We start from the raw sequence: 25,153 nt of genomic DNA, 5'->3' as shown, positions 1-25,153 counted from the left end.
AGTTATACATTGAGAGGGTGCACCTTTCTCTATGTAATTATTTTAAACAATTCATTCCATTTAATTTCTGCCTAACCAATGAAGCAGTTGAGAGGTACATTACTGAGATTTTTTGTTTTCCATTTAGAGAGAGAGAGAAAAATCTTTATTGCAACACAGATGATGATTACATAATAGTGTTGTTGCAACTACACATCACAGCACAGTGGCCAGAGGTTAACAAAGTAATATAAAGGCAAGGTTGCCTGAATAAATCAAAAGGATAAAAGCATAAAATAATAATGAATAAGCTAATAATAAGTAAGATAATAATAATAAATAATTAAGTATACTAAACATTAAGTGATTATACACACACTTAGTTACAAATGTCCTAATTTTCGGATTATAATGTTAATTTTTAAAAATTTTTTTAAATTTATTATTATTAAAGTAGGGTCTAGGAGCCCCTCAGAAAATATTTTGCCTAGGGCCCAAACACCCCAAAGATAGGCCCTGCAGGTTACAGGGTTGTTGCACATTGGTATAAACAATTCAAATGCAAAAGAATCTTGGTGCATGATGAAGAAATCTCAGGACACCCAGCAACTGCTGTAACAGAAGACAGTGTTGCAAGAATTGAGGCATTAATCCTGGAACCTTGCCGAATTAGTGTCAAAAGACTAGCTGAAGAGCTCCAAATTAGTGTGAGGTCTGTGGAGAACATCATCCATCAACAGTTGCATATGAGTAAAGTGTTTGCTAGATGGGTTCCCGGACTTCTGACCTTACCAGGAGAAGGGGAGACATAATGTGCACACAAAATGTTATTGCCATGCTAGGAAAAGCAAGAGCTTTTTTCATGGCTAATCACCACAGATGAAACTTGGATCCATCACTATGATCTTGAAACTAAACAAATGCAAAACAATGGAAGTATGCAGAATCACTATCCCCCAAAAGGGCAAAGGTGCAACAAAGTGCTAGCAAGGTGATGCTGTCAGTTTTTTTTGAGATCAGTATGGTGTAATAATAACAGATTACCTTCAAAAGGGCTGTAATGGAGGGCAAAGTATTATTCCAGCCTCCTCATAAAAATACATGCTGCTATAAAGAAAAAAGAGAGGGAAAGCTGTCAAAGGTGTGCACCTGCTCCATGTAATGCCTCTACATATTCCTTGCATGCTGCAGTGAGGTGTGCCCATAAATATGGACTTAAAGTATTGTTGCATCCTGCTTATTCTCTTGACCTTGCACCCTCAGACTTCTTCTTTTCTGCCCTGTAGTTCTTTTTTCATGGAAAACACTTTGCTGCTGATGATGAGATGATTTCTGCTGCAAAGTCTTGGTTTGAAGGACAGTTTGAAGATATCTACAAAACTGGCCTGCAGAAGTGTACTGAGAGGTGGCCAAAATGTGTTATTTTGTCTGGTGACTACATTGAAAAAGTTTAATAAATGGCGTTTGTTTGAACCTTCTATCACAACTGCTTCTGGGTGAATATAAATCATTTTTTAACCACCCCCAACTGTAGAATCTATGTTTATGAATTCTGAATACCTTATTCATTTGTTTCTTCATTTCCTTCTTCTTTTTTTTCTCCATTTTCTGTAGCCTCACTATTTTCTTCTTTTGTGCCATCTCCTTTTTGGAAGATACGTTGTGCCTGCCGGGCTGCCTCACGTTTTTCTTCTAAAATCTGAAATGAAAGGAAATAGTTATGATAAGAACAAGACTTGAATCTGTTCCAACTGAGAATTATAAAACCGACTACAAACTTTTTAGAAACTAGGCTTTCCTTTCCTGCACAGCTTACATTGAAGGAGGGAGGGAATGCCTAAATTTCTTAATCTTTATCTTTTCATAATTCTTGGTTAGTGCAATAAGCATCTTGTTTCTGTTGTTGTGATTTCCAACCACAGAGAGCTTTTCTACAGAATGAGAAGAAAATAGTTATTCAATTCTAAAGGTATGAATCAATGTTGGAACAAGGGCGGGGTAGAGAGCCACTTATCCCATGCACAACAAAGTCAGGTGCATAACAATGTATACAAAAGCTAGAGACATTCTGTATGATATAGAATGCTTCTAGATATGTTTTTGTTCATTTTAGGAATGACTCAATTCATTTCTGAAATGCACACAAGGGTTATTTACATCCAGAAGTATAAATTGCAGGATATTTTATTTTATTTCTATTTCTTTGTCTTAGCATTTTCTCTTAAGATGTGCAATACAGTAGAGTATAGTACTGTTTTTGTTTTTGTTTTTTTTGTAAAATTAGAAATAAAATCTAAGAAAATTCTTTTACTGATATTTATTTTTACCATATATCATTATTATAACAAAGGAATTTTAGTATTTATTTAAAATAAATTTTTTTTCCAAACAAAAGATGGTAAGAAAACACACTCACAACATTATCACTAATATCTGGATACCTAGAGATCTGTAAACCTTTATTTACAGGAAAACTAATAATGTGTGCTGAAACTATTAGTCTTTATTAGTTTTTTTTGTTGACATTTACAGATATTTAATTATATCTGTAATATCAGACATTATATCTGTAATATCTGATATTTTCCACCTTCAGTCTTCAAAGCAGTGACCAGTTCAGCTCCGTTTTTTTGGGCAGTCTCTCCTTATACATGCTGAATGATCAAGTCATTCCACGTGTTCACTATACAATTGAGGTCAGGGCTCAAAGTTAGTCAGTCTAACTTTTTGAATCTCATGTCCTCAAATAAGGCTATTACAATTCATGCAGTATAATGTGAAGTGTTGTCCTGATCAGTGCCGGCCACAAGCATGTTCAACCGGTTCTGTCAAACAAGGCCCCCACTCAAACATACTAAATAATAATATCATCCGTGTCTTTTCCACATTTTCTGTCAACAAGCTTACCACTGTCTAAATATCTAGTTACCCACATTATCATCATTCCAAGAGCTCTTGCACGAGTCGACTTGAAAATTGCTAGAAGTAGAGCATATACTTCATCCTCAAAGTGTATGTTTCGTTTGATATTGAAATAAACATTTAAAATAGTTTCCGTAGAAAGAAGAAAATTTCCGCATAATGAACGGATTATGAGAGATTTAACTGGGAACACATTGTTCACACCCCAAAGTTCAAACTTAAAAAAAAATGTTCCTTTTTGATCATCATATGTTATCCTTTTGCACAGTTTCACTAAATTGTGTAAAAGGATAACATATACATTATACCTTATATTATACCTTATATGATAGATTAAATTATTGAATGTAAGTGAAATAATCCTTATTTATCTGTTCTGTTTAATGTAAATCTATTTTTTATTTTTCATGAGTTTCATTTGATTTTTTAATTTTTTGCTTGTATGCAAGCAGTAGTTTTGAAACAATTCTTATAAGTTTTACAAGGGTGTCTAATTTTGAACATTATTGGTGAAATGATTATTTCCATATGTATCTGCATTTTTTTACCTTCCATTTCTAGTATAGCATCAGGCAGATGCTTCTTATTAAATTTTTCTGTTATGTTTGCTGTACATTCCATTACCTATCAATTTGTAAGTGAAGCCAAATTCTCCCACGTACCTTTGCCTACCAATATTCTGTAACTAGTTATACAGGTTTTTCTGTTTTCATTTCAATAAATTATGAGACAACTTTTTATGTGGCATTTAACAAATACTAGCGAGCAAAAGCATCTATCTTTCTTCTACATAATTCTCACATAGCATCTATGAGATGGTAGTGACAGGTGTCTAATCTTTCTGTAGAGCTTTGATTTTGACAGGTAAAATATGGACATTTACTTATGTTGCATATGCCAGATGGATCAGTGACCTTTAAATTTTTTTAAAATATAATAAACTTAGTTATTTGTTAGTTATTTGATTTTTAGGAGCATTAGCAACTAAGGCCATATTGCTCCGGGATATGCGGTGGTCATTCCCTGACCTTTCCGCATCCTCCGTATTTGGTGGTGACGGGCTCGAACCCCGGCCTAATCAAGAAGCGTGTGCTACGCACTGCTGCTCCTTCCCACCTGGCTACGGAGGCGCCGATATAATAAACGCTTTCTTTATTATCATTATTATTATTGGTTTCTCTTGTTTATTTTTGTTTGCTATTTTTTTTAATTGGGTTTAGAAAGCCATAATTAATAGATCATCATTTTCAATTCAATAAAAAAGCTAAAAATTAATTTTTTATAATAAAAACAGAAAAGGTATCACACACTCCACATGGGTGTCATTGTTAAATTAAGGGCACAGCTGATAGAAGCTTAAGAAAAAATAATTTATACCTTATATGATTGGACACATTTTGCATTTTTGTTAATTCCTTTCATTATATATAAATACATTTTCACAGATTGTTGATGTTCCCATATTATAATATATTAATTAGAGTAACAATTCTGGCCCTGAATAACAAATTTAATTTTCTAAATTGGGAATGCTTAGAAAGTTCTAATTCTTCATGAGCCCATGAGTAACCATGAGGACTTGGTTACTCATGGGCACTGCTGCGCTAAACCAAATGTGCACATGTGTTTTGGATTTCCCTTCCCCGTTTGTGTTTCAAGCTCCCAAACAAGGAAAGGGGAGGTGCTGGATTAAGTTCAGCTGAAGAGGTACCTATCAATATTCAAAACAAGCCCAACAGCTGATGAATGATAGTGTAAAAAAGACATAAGAAAAGTTGGCACATACATCTTGCTCTAAGATATTATCATTACATCATTATATGGATATAAAAATTGCTCCCAATTTACAAACCACTTTTGAGGAACACATGATTTCGTTATCAATTCCCGCTATCCTAGTGGAACCAAGTTAGTAGGGTTTGTAATAATATGATATACAGTATTATCATCAAACTGGATATGATATATCCAAGGATTTTAAAAAAAAATTCAGATAAGTTAATGATCTTATAATCCTTGAATGCATAATGATAGCTAAAAGATTTTGAGTGGGGTTACACCAACGTCTTTTGAGTGTAAACGCTAAATTTTAACTTGTTATGCATTACTCTAGCTGAAAACAGCTTTGACTAAACAACTGTTTCTCTCATTTGTTACATGTACTGAAAATGACAAAATTTAAACAACATGCAAACTCTGAATTTTGCTGTAAACTTAGCCACAGAAACATGTGATATGCTCATTAGTTTATTGAGAAGATACTATGACATTGTTATCTACATTGTTAATATTCTGCATTTATCACTAAAATAATAATTATTTTTTTTTAAATGTCAAACTTTTTGATCTAACCTTGTTATATATACACTCAGTGATCAATGAATTATGACCACACCATCTGTAATGGACTATGCTACATAGCATAAAAAAAAACAAACAGCTTCTTACACTAGAGCAGTTGTAATTTCTATCTAATTGTGCAAGTTAAAGTGAGTCAGTGTAGAAGTTATGGGATGTAGTAAAGCTATCATGGACTTTCAAAAGGGCATTGCTTGTGGGAGCTCATGCGTCAGGTGCTTCTTCCATACCAGACATGGCATGTTTTGTCATCCATTCATGGCACTCTGTAATTAAGGTGTACAAAGAATGGGGTCAAACCACTTCCCGCCAACAGAACTGTAAAGGATTATGCAAGATGGATGTTCGTGGTAAGCAAAGGGTGTAGAGTGTTGTACGCACTCAACAGTAGGTCACTGTGCAACAGCTGCCTTCACAATACAATATGGAGAATGGAAGAAAAACGTTCCAAATGATGATGTGCTGCACATTCAAATGTATGGGGTTCCAGAGCTGATGACCCAAGGGACACCCTCTCCTCACTACTGACCATTGTTGACATCAAAAGCTGTGGTGTGAACAACACACTGATTAGATACTGGAGGGCTAGAAACAAATGTGCTGGTTGGAAGAGTCCAAATACCTGATGCAACATACTAACAGATGCCTTTATGTGTGTCACAAGCAACATGAGTCCATGGACCCATCGTGCATGGCTCCTGCTATCCAGACAAGTAGGGTGGTTGCTTAATGTGAGGCATCTTTTTTCTGGCAAGAACTAGGACCCTTGGTGTGTCTGGACCAAAATTCCTAAGAGCTGCTGGTGAGGTCCACCAGCAGCTCTTAGGAGACCATGTGCACCCTGCCATGTTGCATTTTTCTGAACAGAAATCGGATCTTCCAAGACAATAATGTGTCATATCATTGGGCCTGCACTATACAAAAGTAGTTCAAGGAACACAGTGAAGATATCACTCATCTTGATTGGCTCAAAAAATTGGCCTGACTTCAATCCAACTGAACACTTGTGAGATGTTTTAGAAGGGGAAAAAGAGATATATGGATACACAATTGTCATCTGTTACGAAGACGTGGAAAGCCTTGCAGGCAGCACGGCTACAGATCTCTATGGCCATCGTTAGACATCTAGTGGGGTTGATGCTAGGCAAACAGCAGCTGTTATCCATATGAATGAGAGATTGGGATAGTATTACCAAGATTGACAGTGATGTGCAACTGATGGTGAGATTAAGTATAAACTCTTCAAAGGGGTTCAGTAACTGTTTATATATATTTTTAAACATACAAACAAATGGCAATAACATTTATCCTTTATTCTCCACTTATCTTATAAATTTGACAGAAATAATAAATACTGAGGTTTTTATAAGTATAACTATAATAATTAATGTAAAAAAGTATTTTATGTGTTGTTTGCAAATATACATTAAGATTTTGTTTACCTCTTGTCTCCTTTCTTCTGCTTTTTGCTGCTTTTCTTCAATTTCCTGGACTGTCAATGCTCCTTGAGCCTGCTCTTCAAGACGCTGAAAGTATATATTAAGCCAGAAGAAGTCAGCAACTGTAGTAAAACTTATTCAACTTTTTATAGTTTATAATATCTAGGGCTTGTGTAGCATGCAAGTATGGAGTTACATATGTCGTAAGTTCAAGCCTGTGGCTTACCATAAATATTTGTCTCCGATTTCAGTTAGTAGGTGTGTTTTAAGATAACTTGGCAACCTTAATCTTCAGACTGCAGAAAGCAGGCTATCTAAGTGATGTGTGTCTTCTTTCTGACTCAGTGGTTCCAAATTAAGTAAAATGAAACATCAGTCTTTAAAATTTAATTTGTGTGTTTCAGTTTTGAGGAGCATAAAGTGTTATTCAGATATCAGTTCTTCTTGAGTGCCCTGCTAGAAACATGTCCAAAATCTAAGGGAAACAACTCTTTCCTACTATTGTTTACATGAGAGATAGTATTTGAACCCTAACCTTTCAAATTTGGCACTTTATGTAACCACCATCTTGTCATAAGAGATCAGTATACCTAATATTTAATATTTATATTGTTCTACAAAGTAAGCTTACTATTACATAGTGCAATAACTATGGATGGAATCCAGAGTTGCTTCTGCTGTACATAATATATATATTTAAGATTCTACTGTTAAATTGATTGCTTTATATGAGATTATCATTAATGAAAAACTTTTTTTTTTTCTGGATGGTAAAGTTAATTATTATATTCCTTGTTCTTATTAGTAAGCTTCTGGAATAATCTTCCAATTTGTTTATCAATCTGATTCTACAATAGGTTTTTGCCAGAAAACTTACGAAACAATATTTCCAAATAGTGCCCAATGCAACTTCAGACCTGTTGGATTCCTACTGCAAACTTCTAATTTATATACTACACAAAGTTGCATTCCTCTATGAAACCTCTCTTAAACAGCACCATCTCTGCTTAATTAAGTTCTTAGTCTCCTGTCATAGATTCTGCTTAACACTGATATTTGTAAGCCTAATTCTACTTTTTAAGCTAATTTTATTTATCATTTAAGACCACTAAGATTGGAAATTCTGTGTACCTGGAGTAGATAATAGAGTAAATGAAAGGCTTCCAAAATTCTGCCATCAAATTTTAAATTACCTTGTATGAATTCTGTTCCCTATTTTTAATCAGGATGCTTGTTGTGTTAAGACTAATTTGAAGACTATAATGGAGCTTGTATAAGGCATTGAGCCAATGCATATTTAATGATTTGTTAAATTAACAAAACATTCTAATCTGAGGGAATTCTATTCCCTCATTTTCTTATTGGTTAAATATATTAACCAATTAAACCAAATAAACATGCAGTTTATTTTGTTTTATTTTTATCATTTTAAATTCCATGTGGGTGCTGGGGGTGAAGGATGCCATGTTAATGTATTTTTTTTTTTATTTTGGCACTGTTAAATAAAGTCATAACAGTTTCAACTTTGTGTCAAAAGTTGTACAAATTTTCTGTTAATTTTATTCCAAGAGATGAACACAGAGTTTGTATAATGAAATAATCAATAACCTAAACGTAAATTTGTTTTTTCCATAGAAAAACTCATAAAAAAATTCAGTGCACCATTCCAAGATTTTCCATCTTAATTATAGACCATGTCTCTTTATAAAAGTTAGGCTTGTGTGTGGTACCATCCCACAGTGTTATAGTTATTACACAAATGACCACTACAGTAGACTTTCTTGATTTCTTCCATCTCATGCATAATTTAATTCCTGTAAGAGTGTTCTAAGGTAATTTTGCATATTCACAAGAGTAATAAAACAAGAATAAAGTAAAACTGAATTTGAGTTAAACTTTGAATAAATTAATGAATTCAATTTTTTTTTAACAGCAACACATACAGAATTCAGAGTGCATATGGTAGCTTTACCATGAATATTAATACACTGATGGAGTAATAGCTAAAGGTTGTTAATAACAGCAATGACAATACCCTACTGTTACTACTGCAACAGGATCTATTACTATTATTATTAGCCATATGGTGCAAGGAAGCCTGAGGCTTATGCTGCACCAGCAAAAAATAATTTCTGAACTACCCCGAGAGAGACAGAGAGAGAGAGATAAAAGGGAATCACCAAGGAAGAGAAGAATGTGATATCCAGCTCAGGACCCTGGGTGTGCCAAGCCCATACTCACCAGATGTGAGCCCCTGGGGTTAGAAAAGTTGGGCAGACTGGCTGAGAGGTGGCAACTGAAGTTTAACATTGACAAATGCAAAGTACTGCATATGGGTAGCAGAAACCCCAGAGTAACGTACTAACTATTGTGTGGTACTACACTCAGGATAGCGGAGAATGAAAAAACCTGGGGATAATTGTGCTGGTTATGAAGTTTTTGATCAGGGCAGCATGAGGTCTTGTCAATGATATACAGGAATTTTGCTAGCAGGGACAAGGGGGGTGATTACGCTCTTGTATAAGGCAGTGGCCAGGCCACACCTTGAATACTACATACAGGTCTAGAGACCTCATTTTAGGAAGAGCAATGAGATTGGTGAGGAGGAACAAAAGGGTGCTCTTACCAAGAAAGGCTTAAGTTCTGTAAATTGCAGCGCCTGGACACTACACACCTGCACAGTGACCTGATTGAGATGTATAAGGTCTTGAATGGTTTGAGCAAGCTTAATGGTGATGGGATTCTTCCTCTCACTCAGATTATGAACCTGAGGGATCATAACTCAAAATGAGAAAATACAGTTATAGAATAGATGTGCGGAAATTTATTTTTAGCCAGCAGGTAGTTGAATGCTAGAACAAACTTCCATCTGTCATTGTGGAAGCTGATAGCTTAAATGAATTCAAGGACGAACTAGACAAACCTTTGGAGCAAATGGATGGATGAAATGAGAATTTTTTTTTTTTTTTTGGCCAATGCTGTTAACCTTGCTTTCTTGCATCATATGCCTCTACAAATGCTAATGCTTTGACCAAAGCAAATGTTACCAATATGCATAGGCAAAGCTCAAGATGAAGTATAAATGGCATAGAAGTAAGTAGCAATGCATCAAATAAGATATCTAAACAAGGTATAATGATATACAAAATTGGCAAGTTATTTCAATATTAACAGTAATAAAACTTTTTCAAACAAAATTCAGTGTGTGTGGGGAAAAAAATGGAACAAGATAATAAATAAGATATGATGCTAGTCATATATCTAGAAATTTCATTTGTGGCGGCATCTGCCAAAGGGACAGAAAGAATTTATGTCAGAAAATATTCCTTCTCATAATACAGAATATTTTTTTTTTATTGGGAAAGAAACTGACTCATGATTCTAGACTAGACGTGCTAGTGGCAATTGTCTCATGCCTGACTTTGCCATGTGTAAATCTGCTGAATTACCACAGCCAAGCCTTTTAAATGATTCATATTATCTACTTACCTTTTGTATTTGTGGAGGGGGACATTTTTTGGGTGCAACATTTTCCTTATCTTCATCTAAGGGAATATCAAAAGCAACTGGTTTTGGAACTGTAGGCTGGCTGAAGGCAAATCTTGGGACATGATTTCTGCCCCATTCTGGTAATGCAAACAATATTGCTAACTTACTGAGAAAAAGTAATAATAAGTAGAGGTATGAAAATAATACTTTTACTATGTAAAGATTAATCATTTACTGTACAATCTGGTTGAAAAACACTATATAAAAGGAATTTTATACTAAGTGTTTGTAATAAAAAAAAAAATTAAAACAGTTTTTCATTTATAAAATAAATTCAATATAGGTTAATGAATTGATGTTGGTCCATACAGAATCAATGTCATGAGGAGCACACTAACACCCCTACTTACCTGCACTAAATTAATGTTAAAAAGACCATAAATATAAACTGTGGGAAATGATGCAAGAAAGCAAGCTTATATGATATCAGCCAAAAAAAAAAAAAAACTGCTTCCCACATCACTTGTCCAACCCCTTTAACAGATTGTCTAGTTCTTTCTTGATTTCTTCAAATTACTCACCTCCACAACACCACGTGGAACTTTGTTCTGACAATCAACTGCCGGCTGGCTGAAGGCAAATTATACTATATCCTTCCTCCATTTGAATTTATGCCCTACTTGTGTGTGTGCAGTCTAAGCAGGAGGAAGGATACCATCAGCAATGAGCTTACTCAATTTATTCAAAATCTTGAACACCTCATGCAGCTGTCCTCACAAGTGTAGAGTTTCCATATGCTGCAATTTACAGAACTAAAATCTTTATTAGTAAGAGTACCTTTTGTTCTCCCTTCACCATTCTCATTGCTTTGCTCTGCACACATTCCAACAAATCCACCTTCTTCCAGACCAATGCGATACTCAAGATGTAACTAACCATTGCATTATGCAACAGGGTAATCACCTCCTTATCCCTGCTGGCAAAATTCCTATATTATTGACAAAACCCCATGAGCTCCCCTAGCAGCCTGTCCGGACTGCTCAGTTACCATCTAGGTCTTTTTCTTTCTCTCCTACCTTAAGTGTGATACCACACAGATGGTATGTTATTCTGGAATTATTGCTACCCATAATGCAAATATTTAATATTGACAAATGCAAAGTACTTTGCATTTGTCAATATTAAACTTGATAAATGCAATACTTCTCAGCCCATTTTACTTAACTTTTCTAGATCTCATTGCAGTAGCATACCTTGATTACTTCATTAACCACCCTTCCAACCTTTGTATCATCTGTAAATTTAGACATTAAGCCTGACATGCCTTTATCAATATTATTAATGAATATTGAAAACAACAATGCACACAGCATTAGACTGTAAGGAACTCCACTAATAGCACTGGTCCATATTTATGGCCTTTTAGCATTTATTATTAGTAATAGTGGCATATAATCCAAGAGAGCAAGCTTATAAAGCAGCTAAACTTTCCACATCACTTTTCTATCCCCTCCAATAATTTGTCTAGTTCTTCCGTGAATCACCCCCTCACTAGCTGAAGGCAAACCTCTGCACATCTATCCTGCAATCATCCTTCCTCAATTTGAATTTATACCCTCTCATGTGTAGTCTGAGCAAGAGGCAGAATGCCATCAGTTGTGCTTGCACAATCCATTCAAAACCTTAAACATCTCAATCAGATCACCTCGCAGGTGTCTAGTCTCCAGATGCTGCAATTTGCAGAACTGAAGCTTTTCTTGGTAAGACCCATCCTTTTGTTCTCTTCACCAATTTTATTGTCCTCCTCATTGCCTAACACGAGGGCTCCATACCTGTATGCAGTACTTGAGATGCAGCCTAACCATTGCCTTGTACAATGGGATAATCATCTCTCGTTTCCTACTACCAAAGTGCCTGTGTATCATTGACAAGACCCCATGAGCTGCCCTGACAGCCTGTCTACATTGTCAGAGAACCTCATATCTGACTGCATGATTACTCCCAGGTCCTTTTCATTTTCCACTGCTGAATATAGAAGTACATTAACCCCAGATTAATGTACCACACTTTTGGTACATTAATCTGGGATTACCACTACCCATATGCAACACCTTGCACTTGTAAATTTTAAACTTCAACTACCATTTCTCACCCATTTGCCTGTATTTTTTAGCTCTTAATGCAGCAGCTTACCCTGATTACTGTCATTAACCACCCTGCCAACCTTTGTATTATCTGCAAACTTAGACATTAAGCCTGATATATCTTCTTGAATATCATTAATAAATACAGAACACAACAATCAGCCCAGCACTGAACCATGGGGAACTTCAATAATAACACTAGTACATTAAGAGCAGTGTGCATTAATAACCACTCTCTGTCTTCTCCCACTCAACCATCATTTTATCCATAGCAGTAACCTGCCCTTAATGTCACACTACTCCAATTTGTATATATTTCAGACTGCAGTATAATTGCATTATTTCTTTAACCAGAGACTCCATTATTTTCTCTAGAACAGAAATTAAACTAACAAGATCTGTAATTTCTCATCTCACCTTTTGATATCAATTTCTTGCAAGAAATTATGACTCAGGTTTCAAAGTGAAATTTAAACTCTGTGCTTAGTAATTTTTTACTTTGTTTTCACATGAAGAGCTGCACATGCCACAAGTATGACTGCATGTCATGGGTTGGCTACCCATAGCATGTGTGATTTAGACTATTTACAGTTCAATTTTAGTGTTGAATTTACATGTTATATGTATTTAATAACAGATGTGATATTCATAATATTCGCACAACTCTAGAATTACATCCTGACATCACAAGGGAATAATAAAGAATCTCTTTGTTGCAGTAAAATTTCTATTGTCCACCAGTGTGGTTTGCACCTGGCCTATTGTAATCATTATGTACCTTCTCCGGAAACCATCGCAATAGTCTTGTGTGTACGAGTGTGTGAAAACACTATGTTAAACAATCTCATTTTCTCTAAAAAAATAAAATCTAACAGTTAAAAAACAGAGGGACTATTAAGAAGAGGGGACTCTTTTCTTCCTCTCCTCTTTTACTGGTTCTAAGGTTTGCCACTCTTCTTTGGAGAGTGATAAACCCACCATTAACTGACAATTAGTATTACATAAAACCAAAGATATCATTCATTTTGCTTGGTATCATTCATATTATCTACTTACTTTTTGTATTTGTGGAGGTGGACATTTTTTGGGTGCAGCATTTTCCTTATCTTCGTCTAACGGAATATCAAAAGCAACTGGCTTTGGAACTATAGGAAGAAATTAGAATTAACTAATTTGAAACAAAAAATGATATTTTTATGTGTAAACATCTTTGACAACACCTACTAAATTTCTAACAGCTAGAACTGAAATCATGAACAATGTAATTTACTCTCACACCTGCTACTTACTCTACCGAATCAACGTTTGGAAGAGGTTAGACCAATAGCCTAATTACTCATTTGATTGTAGCTATTTGTTGAATAATAGATTGCAAACAATAGAAGTATTTATATTGTTACAATCATACTATCATGTCGGATCATTTACTCTTTCATGCTTTGTCGCAAATTACACATGCAGCGCTACGAGATCTGCAAAAAAAGACAGTATCCATTGCATAATACGCTATCGAAACTATGACAACGAAAGAAGTGCGAGATGGTAATGCTGCATATTCCATTTTGCAACGAGGAAACAGAGATACTGTCAGAGATTAAATATGTCAAGATCTATGATGACAATGAAGATCTCATACTAGATCATAAATTGTATGAATTGTACTTGGACATTCGAAAAATGATTGAAATACATGTCAAGACAATGACGACGCTGACCCTGACGAAGCATGCGGTGATGACCTGCATAGCCTTGTGATACGACTGCAAGAAGAAGACTCCTTTCGAAACTTTTACAATCATCCAAGCAAGTGAATGGGGATCTAAAGCTTGCCATGCTCAACTGACTCAGTGAAATTGCAAAGAAACACAAAAACTTGATGACCAACGAGGACTTCTGCAACTTAATGAGAATGACCAATGACAAGCAAAAGATTCTACTCGTACATGTAATTTGGAGTATGTTATCTCCCAATCTCAAACCGATTCAAATATTCTTCACCGACCCAGTGGTTGCAGAAAATCATTTATGATTTTCCTCTTGATGGAAATATGCAACCGCTTCAGTAATACAGACAGGTACAGTAATGCCTACATTACATGCACTTCAACTAGTAAGGCCGAAGCGCATGTAATGTAATGATGTTGGATGTGCTCAGAGCTGGTTTATGCCAGCTCTGAGCACATCCACTTCTCTGGTTACCAAAAGGTTTCTGCCATGGGTAGCAATGGTTAGCCCAAAGCCACCTAAGTGGTATGCCCTGAATCATAAACATTTTTCCATCACCAGCTGGTTTATGCCAGCTCTGAGCACATCCAAGATCACCTCCCATGATCCTTTGCACAATCTTCTCTCCCGACTCCGTTTTTCATTGTTATGAAACAGAAATACGTCAAATGATGCCATTTCCACGTCACAAAATCACAACAAATTAATTTTACTACCGTATGAAATTTAGTAGGTGTCGCCAAAGATATTTACACATCAAAAATAAATAAATAAAAAGTCTAACACCTTGCCCTGTCACTCCAGAGTCCAGTCCTGAATCGGATCGAACACTTTTGGGATGAACTGGAACACAGTATCAAGATGCAGACAGCATGTCCCTCTTCAGCTGAACTGCCAACTGTACTAAAGAAAGACTGGATTCAATAAATATAATGAAATATTTTGTACCTTACAAGTTATCTCCTTCAAAATAATTGCCTTGGGCTGTTCCATACATTTCTTCCAAGCACAAAAACATTTCTGGAAGTAACCGTTCTGTGCTTAGAAGTGTGTGTGTGTGTGTGTGTGTGTGTGTGTGTGTGTGTGTGCGCGCGCGCGCACGCACGTGCATGCACTTGAACACACACTTGTTTTCTGGCCAGCAACTGGTGAACAGAGAGCAGAGGTAGACTGGCCACAAGACTTACTAGAGGCTAATGGAGACTGGTGCGATTTTAGCCATAAACACTAGTATAAGCTTGCTACGAGTTTTCCCTGGTAAGAATTTCTGACCCAGTCCACCTCTGACAGAGTGCATTGTGAGCTGAAGCATTGTCGTCGTGGAGCATCCAACCATCCTTCCACAATTCAGGTTCCTTCCTTCGAATTTTTTAATTTCTGTTCTGGGGAAAATAATGGAGTTGCTGATTAAAGAAGTAATGCAGGTCAATCTAGACAGAATGCAGTTATACTGCAGTCATATCGTGGATTTGTGAAGAGGCAACCTTGTCTGACAAATCTGGATAATATGATTTAGTAACAAAGGAAATCGAAAGCTTTCCGAACAGCTTTTGATATTATTCCATGTAAAAGAGTACTGTACAAATCAGAGCAGTAGGCATTAAAGCAAGTTACTACTAAGGATAAGGGGATTTGACTGCAAGAAGACAAAGAGTGGTTATCAATGGGCACTTCTCTTCTTGGATTAATGATGTTACTGGAGTTCTGCAGGGTACATTGCTGGGCTCAGTGTTGTTTTCTATTTTTATGAATGATACTGATGAAGGCATATGAGGCTTAATGGCTAGGTTAGCAGATGATACGATGGTTAGCAGGGTGGTTAATGACAGTAATCAGGGAATGCTACTGCAACAAGATTTAGAAAAATTAGGCAGATGGGCTGAGAACTGGCAACTGAAATTTAATACAAAAATATACCAACTATGCAGTACCACACTCAGGTTAGGGGAGAATGAAAAAATCTTGGGGTAATTGTGCAGTTAGACATGAAGTTCTCTGGGTAGTGCAGATGGACTGGTAGGACAGCTCATGGAGTTTTTGTCAGTGATATACAGGAATTTTACCGGCAGGGGTTATGGTCTTGGAAGGCTCATTTTAGTAAGGATGTGAATCTATTAAACTGGTTGCAAAGAAGAGCAACAAAATAAATTTGACTTTTCATAGGAACATTGTACAGCCATAATATAAATGTAAAATTTTGGAAGCCCTCCCAAACTTCCCTTTGAATATATTTTTCCTAATTTTCTCCAGCACATACCATGGAATTTTCCTAGTTGGCCAAAGATTTACATCCCCAACTGCTTACCACTACATTTTGGCATCTACAGGCCATTTTGACAGCTGAGTTTAGACTCACAACTGGATCGCAGACAGTGTTCACCTTAATTGGTTCATCAGTGACAAATGCTATTGCAATTATTATTATTAGCTATATGGCGCAAGGAAGCCTAAGGCTTATGCTGCACCAGCCAAAAAAAAAAAAAAAAACTCCCTAGTTACTCTAAGAGAGAGAGAGAGAGAGAGAGAAAAAGAGAGAGTCGAAAGGGAATCACCAGGAATGAGAAGAATGATGATATCCAGCTCATTAGAGAGTGTCCCGTGGCTTTCAGAGGAAGGACTAAACAATATCTAGGCAGGGAGAGAGAGAGAGGAGTCTACTGCAGGCACTATTTCAATCATCAGCAGTTTCATTTTATGTTTTTCACATTTTCTTTATTTGTTTTTTTTCACAGCAAGAGTCTACTCATATACCGCAAACAAGACGGTTTGGTTGCAGCCTATAAACAATACATTTTATAAACTTTTTATTACATACGTATCTGTATTGTTGAAAGATTGCATGAAGATAAGCTTAGAAGGCCTGAATAAAAAAAAAATTAATGAAGCGATTGAGATATATGCAAAAAAAAAAAAGATTATTATAATACTTACATGTTTGATTATGATTTTTTTGCAAATTTTAATTGGTGATTTTCATATTATTAAATTTTGATTATTGTCAGTAATGTGTGACTTTTGTGAGCTGATTATTAGTATTTAGATGTTAAATAATAAATATTTCCTTTTGTTTCTTATTTTGTTTTCTCATATTCTCTTATTAAAACATTCATAAATATACAGAACTGCTTGTAATGTATACATATGTTGTAAACATTAAATAATAATAATAATAAGATATATACACATATACTACATGTACCCCCGAAGTTTACATTCCCCTGGTGCATGTATCCCCAAAGTTTACATCCCCCCTGGGTGCATGTACCACAAAACTCCCAAATTCTCCCCAGTGCATGTACCCCCAAAGTTTACGTTCTCCCCTAGATGCATGTATCCACGAAGTTTGCATTCTCTGCTTTTAGGTGTACACTATCAGAAGCATGAGTGTCAGATATATGGTGATTAAAAGTAATCGCCATTTAATTAGGACTACGAAAGGGTTACACTAAGTATTGTAATGGGATAGTCATGCCAAGGACATGCACTATGAGAAGAGGAGTTGGCCTCAACAAAAATCATAGCATTTGAACTGCTGATAGATCCAAATAAAGTTTTGCTTCTGCCACTCCACATCAAACTAGGACTTATGAAAAATTTTGTGAAGGCATTGTGAGTGAAAGGTCCTGCATTCATATACTTGCAAGAGAAATTCCCATGACGTAGTGCAGAGAAGATCAAGGCAGGCGTTTTCATTGATCCACAAATAAGGAAATTTTTCAAAGATGAACAATTCGAACGTGTCCTTAGTGACAGCGAGAAATCAGCTTGGAAAGCCTTTCGAAATGTTACGAATGGTTTTCTAGGAAATGTTCAAGCTGGCAACTACAGGCAGCTTGTGGAAGAGTTCATTACTTCCTACGAAAAACTGGGATGCAACATGTCATTGAAGAGGCATTTCTTGCACTTACACCTGGATTTCTTCCCACCAAACAGTGGTGCCGTCAGCGACGAACATGGCGAGCACTCCATCAAGCCATTGCAGCAATGGAACAAAGATACAAAAGCAAATGGAGTGCCACCATGTTAGCCGATTATTGTTGGATGGTGAAAAGGGATGCTCCCAAAGCTGAATACAAGCGAAAGGTAAAAAGGTCCCATGTTTGATACAGGTATGTTCGTAGCTACGTCTTACTGCCATATAAATAAAAAAATACCTTGTATAAATATAAAAAACTACTTTTTTTCGAAAACAAGGGCCAATCTGCCATTTTAAGCACTACTTCCACGTCGAGCACCCAAAACTCTATACTGTAAACTTACTTTCGTGCCAGTAACAAGATATGACCCAAAATTTGTTGTTTAGTGTAATCAGGCACCGAAATCCAATAAAACAACATCTAAGTGGGCCAGCTGGCAATGTTATACAGTGATCTCTCTCTCTCTCAACTCTGCTGCATTTTGTGTACAGCAGCACCTGAACTTAATTCAACTCTGCCATGGTACTCTATGATGATACATTATTATTATTATTAGCCATACGGTGCAAGGAAGCCCAAGGCTTATGCTGCACCAGCCAAAAAAAAAAAAAAAAAAATTTCTGAACTGCTCTGCCCTGAGCGAGAGTCAGAAGTAGAAGGGAATCATCAAGAAAGAAAAGAATGATGATATCCAGCTCAGGACCCTATGTGTGCCAAGCCCATACTCACCAGATGTGAGTCCCTGAATAACTGTAAAACGGCCAGAAATCAGTTTGATACACAAGACCTACACTGACATCAGGGCCGCTGCAACCCTATGGGTTGCCAGTAATCCAAATCAAATTTGCCGCCCCAAAATATTTGGATAAAAAAGGCGTAAATAATTATTATTAATTTATTAATAAAGAAAAGAATTACAACATATCTCACGTGTAATATAATGAAAAAAAACAAACAAAAAAAAATTTAATTCTTTAATCGTACCCACAATAATAAAATAAAAGGAAAATTATAATGCTAAAAAAATATTCAAATTTATATTTCCTTGCTTCAAGATGTGCGAATTTATTAATTAATTCGTTTATGTTTATTTTTTCCAAAAGATCATTTTCTATTGAAATTATTGCCAAATTAGAGATTCGTTGTTGAGACATCGTCGATCGTAAATAATTTTTGATGAATTTTAATTGTGAAAAACTCCATTCACCGGAAGCAACTGGAACTGGTAAAGGTAGAAAAATTCTTAATGCATCTACTACATTTGGAAAATGTCAGTAGCGAATTAAGGTCGGTTGAGGCCCCAGGTGCAGAAGAAAATATTGGGCCCATTAAAATAAGGGAGAGAGACAGGGAAAATAAAAATACATGTTAACCATTTTTTTAAATAAATAAAAAAATGTACTATTAATGTTTTATTTCCAATAAAATTTAAATATAATATATGTTTAACATAATTAATAATAGCATAATAATAATCACAAAGTTTTGAACTAATAGTTGAACATATTAGTTCAACTAATTTGTTGGGGTTTTGCGTGGGCCCTTCAGAAGTTGGGGCCCAGGGCGCGCCAGCCGTTAAATCCGCCTCTGGGAAAAGTATCTGTAATATCGTTTTTAAAAATATATTGTAAAACTTGGGTAATATTGTCTTTAATATAAATTTGAAGTACTCTATTATAAGTTCTTCAGATAATGCTAAACCATCAATATCGGACTCATTACATCAATGTCACTTAAATGATATAATAAATTGCATCTGACCATTTTTTTTAAATTCAGAAATATTATAAAACATTTTAAATATTTCTACATATTCCTTCATATTTGTAAACCTTTCAGTTAACGAGAAAATTATTGTGTCCGTAATTTAAAAGAAAAAAATAATTTTGAAATTTTATAGCAGATCCTGAATAGCTTGAATAGCGGATCCTGAATCTCTGTTTTCATAATCGAAATGGCGTTTTTTCAATCTTTTCCTTACAGTGCTAAGGCCTCATACACCAGTAAATAAATAAAAATTAAAAAACAATGAACTGAACTGAACCTTTGTAGACATTGTAGTCCCCATATTCAAATTCTGCATGGCGAACGATAAGCTAAAGGATATAGGCCATCTATTTATTTATTTTTATTTTATGTAAACCCCAAACACAAGAGGTATTAGAACCTAGAGTACGTACTTAGTACTTATTTTTTAATTTTTTTTATTTACTATTTTTATTTTATTTATTTATTTATTTATTATTATTTTTTTTTTATTAGTTTTACTTTGTTTGCTGGCATCGGTAGAATTTACTGAAGCGGGATTATTCCCTGCGGGCTGGTTAAAGAGAGGTGGGGAATTTGGGGGGGGGGATAAATTTATTTTATTTTATTATTATTTTATTTATTTATTTTTTTTTATTGTTATTTTTATTTCCGTTTTTTTTTTTTTTTTTTTTTGCTCCTAGGTTTGGGCAGCCTAGAAGCGGGAGACGCGGGCACCCATCAGACATGCACAACTGCTGGTAGATGCGGGATTTTTGCGTTACTTACACAGACAGTATAGTAGACCCACGTGCGGAGACGAACACCGGGATATGGTTGCCTATGTGTGTTGCCTGCTTCCTGGTGGATAAGTGGTCTGCCTACTGTTTTTTATATAAATAAATAAATAAATAAATATATATATATATTCCATTTGGATACATGAATATAGGTGGAGATGAACATCAGTCTGGGCGCCACCAGAGACAGTTACACATAAACTGAACTGAACTAAACTGAAGTACTTAGTACCATGCTTGGGTTGAAGGTTGAGAAGACGAAAGAAGATATTTGTTGACATTGGACTTGAACTTCTGTAGACTGTAATTTTCAGGAAATACGTATGAAGGAAGGTTGTTCCAGAAAACGGCAGTTGAATGAATAAATGAGGAAGATGAAAAGTTGGTTCTGTGGGTTTGAAGTTGGACAGTAAATGGCTGGTAGCTGCACGTGTTCGGACTGTTTTGAAAGAGAGAGCGGGAATTATAGAAGCCAATTCAGAAGAACAGTGCCCATGGAAGTATCCGTAGAAGAGGCATGCAGCAGAAACAGTACGTCTATGAGACAGCGAGTTGAGAGACTCTGTTAGAGATGAATCATTAATTAACTTAACTGCCCTCTTCTGAATGGAATCAAGAAACCTGAGAGAGGTTTTGGGGGCACCACCCCGGATGTGGGAACAATATTCCATGGTAGAGTGGATTTGCGATTTATACAGAGTGAGCAGCTGTTTGGAAGAAAAGTAACGCCGAGAGCGAAAGAGAAAACCAAGTTTTAGATGCAGAGGAAGCAATATTTGTAGTGTGCTTGTGCCAAGAGAGATTAGCAGTAAGGGTAATCCCCGAAAGAGATATATCATTTTGCCTAGAAATCGGAGTGTCACCAAAGATAAGCATAGGAGCAGAAGAATCATTTTTGCAAGATATAAGACAAGACTGAGTTTTAGAAGGGTTGAAATTAACTAAGTTGTCTTTGCCCCACTGGAGAATTACCTGGAGATTGACATATAAGGAATTGGTAGCAGATTTTCGAGAAGTTGAAGCTGATTGAGCAGGGCAAAGTTTCTCAAAATGGAAAGTGGAATGCAATATGCTATCATCGGCAAAACTATGGATAGGATTTCCAGTCAATGGAAGAAGGTCATTAATATACAAGAGGGAAAGAACTGAACCTTGGAGGACACCAGTATTAGTGGAGAAATTAGAAGACAGAGAGCCATCTACAATCACCCTCCGTGAGCGATCAGAATAAAACTGGATAACCAATTACAAAAAACAGTTGGCAAACCATAAGATGGAAGCTTGTTTAGAAGACCTTTATGCCAAACACGATCGAAAGCCTTTGAGATGCCAAGAGCAACTACTTGTGTTTCACCGAACCTTTCCATTGAATTAGTCCATAAATGGGTAACATAAGCCAGGTAATTGCACCAGTGGATAGACACTGACGGCATCCATACTGGCGATCATTGATCAGACGGAAGGTTTCTAGGTAGTTTAAAAGTTGGCAGTTAATTGATTTCTCCATTATACAGCTGAGAAAATACAGCTGCAAGTTACAGGCTCAGAAAAAAACGATAAGTTTTTGCTTTTTATTTACATAATTGTTATTTTATATTGTACTTAATATGTAGTCTTATAGTTCTAATTACGCTGGTTATTTTTATTTTAATTTGTATAAACAGTTTTTGTAGATATACGTAATACTTTATAAAACCGTTATTTCATTCGAATATTGCAGGCATTGTTTTTGTATATAGTGATAGGGAATTCAAATTTTTAATTGAGGTAGTTAGGTAGCTCTAACGTATAATTATAGAAACAGTAATACGCTTCACTGTTTCTATTAGATAGCGTAGTATTGACATTTAATTTAATTTAATTTCTTGATCTTATTAATTTAAAATATCATGCCACAAACTAGAGCAGCAAAGCAACGGGCACAAAGTGGCAGGAGTGCTGTGACTCGGGGAAGAACTGCGGGGGACGATTCTCCAACGCATCACAGCCTAAAAAAATGTGCAACTTGTGAAATGTTTGCCGAACTATCTGGAACGGAACATGATATTGCCATGGGGGATGTCTTTGTGTGTGCGCAATGTAAGGAATGTAAGGAAATCAGGGGACAACTCAGCGTTGTTATGGGCCTATATGAGAGTTTGAAGGACAGGGTGGATGCCCTCGAAAGATCTAAATTGAGGGGCCCATCAGGCTCTCAGCTGCCCACATCAACGCCAGAGCTTGCACTTGGTCATCAGGTTAACTCCATTGGTTAACTCCAGGGGCTCACATCTGGTGAGTATGGGCTTGGCACACACAGGGTCCTGAGCTGGATATCATCATTCTTCTCTTTCTTGGTGATTCCCTTTTACTTCTGACTCTCTCTTGCCTAGTACAGCATAAGCCTCAGGCTTCCTTGTACTATATGGCTAATAATAATAATAATAATAATAATAATCACGCAACACAGCGGCAACCCCCAAGGCAGATTGCGCTTGTCCCAAAGGAACTAGTTGTTGGTGACTCTATTGTCAGGGAAACGGGAAATATATTGTGTAAAAAGGATAGGTGGAACAGGACCAGGGTATGTCTGCCAGGGGCAAAGGTTGATGACGTTGTAGAGCAGATATCATCTTTTAAGGGCACAAAAGGTGATATAGTTGTACACGTTGGCACTAATGATATTAAGAGTAGGAGACCGGCAGAATTACTTAACAAGTACAGATCACTGTTGAAAAAAAGCCGTGAAGTAGGGTTGAATTTGAAAGTGTCTGCAATTCTGGTCAGACACGATAGAAGGAGTATAAGATGACAGCCTTGTCGATCAGTTCGGCCCTGGAAAGATTGTGCAAGGCTCAAGGGGTAGAATTCTTTTCAGCCTGGACTGTACTTGTTAACAGGAGAGATTGCTTCTACAGGGATGGGATACACTTAAATAGAAAGGGTGCAAGAATATTTGCTGATGCTATCGAGGCAGTGTTAGGTGGGTCGGAAAACTGATAGCTTGGGGGGATACAAAGACTAATAGTTTAACAGTAGCCATAGGCAGAGGTGAAGGTGATTCTTGCACAACTTCTATTAGAATAAGTAGCGACCTGGAGCGAGGGGTGTTGGGGGTTTCAGGGACGGATGTCAGTCATCGTGAAACAGGTGGGTATATGGGATGTGTTAGAGTGGCTGGGAATAGGAATAGGTGCATGTATACTTGCATGTATACCAATGCTAGAAGTATAGTAAATAAATTTGATGAATTTGAAGTGTTGGTCAAGACGTCAAAGGCGGATATTGTTGGGATATCAGAGACGTGGTGTCACCCAGATATAAGGAATGCCGAACTGGAATTTGGGGAGTACAATGTGTACAGAAAGGATAGACAGGATAGGAAGGGAGGAGGAGTTATGCTGTTAATAAAGAAAAATATAAAATCAAAAGTGCATCCAGTTGATATAGATGAACAGTGCACTGTTGAGTCAGTTTGGTGTGACATACGCACTGCGAAAGCAAAAATTAGAGTAGGAGTGTGTTATAGGCCTAATGACTCGAATGAGTACAATGAACAATTGTACAGAGAAATAGAGTGGGCTAGTAAATCGGAATGTCTTATAATGGGGGTTTTTTAACTTCCCAGATATTGACTGGAACTTGTAGGTTGGGCACTCACACACTAGTCAGACTTTTGTGGATTTATTGGATGATTGTTTTCTGCAGCAGCATGTTCGAGAGGCAACCAGAGAAAGTAATACTCTTGATCTGGTTATCAGCAGTGATCATTCATGTATTAGGAATTTGCAGATAAAAGAACCACTAGGTGGCAATGATCACAGTGTACAGACGTGGGATTTACTTAAAGATTTAATTACCATCAGGGGTAAAGGAAAGGGTTTTTGCTTCCGTAAAGGCGAGTACAGTGGTCTCCGACAGTTTTTAAATTCTGTACAGTGGGATCAACTGACGATGTTACCAACAGTAAATTCTAAGTGGGAAGCATTCAAGGAATTAATCGTGGAAGCTACTAAAAGTTTCAGTTAGTTTAACTTCTGTTCCGGGTAAAATAATGGAGTCGCTGGTTAAAGATGCATTGCAGGATCATCTAGACAAGACTGCAGCAATAATTCAGACACAGCATGGGTTCGTTAAGGGAAAGTCTTGTCTGACAACTTTGATAGGATATTATAATGTGGTTACAAAGGAACTGGATGCAAAAAACAATTTTGATACCATATATTTGGATTTCAGGAAAGCTTTTGACACTGTTGCGCATCGAAGACTATTGTACAAATTGGAGCAGAATGGTATTAAGGGTAAGTTGCTACAATGGATAAAAGGATGGTTAAGTGCGAGAAGACAAAGGGTGGTAATCAGTGGGTGCTGCTCTTCTTGGACTAATGTTATTAATGGAGTCCCACAGGGTTCGGTGTTGGGTCCACTGTTGTTTTGTATATTTATCAATGATATTGATGAAGGTATATCAGGCTTAATGTCGAAGTTTGCAGATGATACAAAGGTTGGCAGGGTTGTTAATGACAGTAATGGCAGTCTGCTACTGCAACAGGATCTAGATAATTTGGGCAGATGGGCTAAGAAGTGGCAACTGAAGTTTAACCTTGACAAATGCAAAGTACTGCATATGGGTAGAAATAACCCCAGAGAAACGT

The 25,153-nt window shown here is 36.4% G+C and overlaps 1 protein-coding gene across 1 annotated transcript in view; it reads right to left on the bottom strand.

Moving 5' to 3' along the window:
* Window positions 1-1,540: 1,540 nt before the first annotated feature.
* LOC150076865 (uncharacterized) overlaps window positions 1,541-25,153 on the bottom strand; it is a 46,403-nt gene continuing 22,790 nt past the window's right edge. The window contains exons 3-5 of the mRNA XM_090385706.1: window positions 13,388-13,476; window positions 6,702-6,785; window positions 1,541-1,678 (exon numbers count right to left, since the gene is read on the bottom strand). Of these exons, the coding sequence (XP_090241832.1) occupies window positions 1,541-1,678; window positions 6,702-6,785; window positions 13,388-13,476 (311 nt within the window). The remainder of the gene's footprint in view (window positions 1,679-6,701; window positions 6,786-13,387; window positions 13,477-25,153) is intronic.

The sequence above is a fragment of the Mastigoproctus giganteus genome, chromosome 12 (assembly GCF_048544385.1).
Source record: "Mastigoproctus giganteus isolate SK-2022 chromosome 12, ASM4854438v1, whole genome shotgun sequence".
NCBI lineage: Eukaryota > Metazoa > Arthropoda > Arachnida > Uropygi > Thelyphonidae > Mastigoproctus > Mastigoproctus giganteus.
This window is presented reverse-complemented; position numbering and strand designations above follow the sequence as displayed.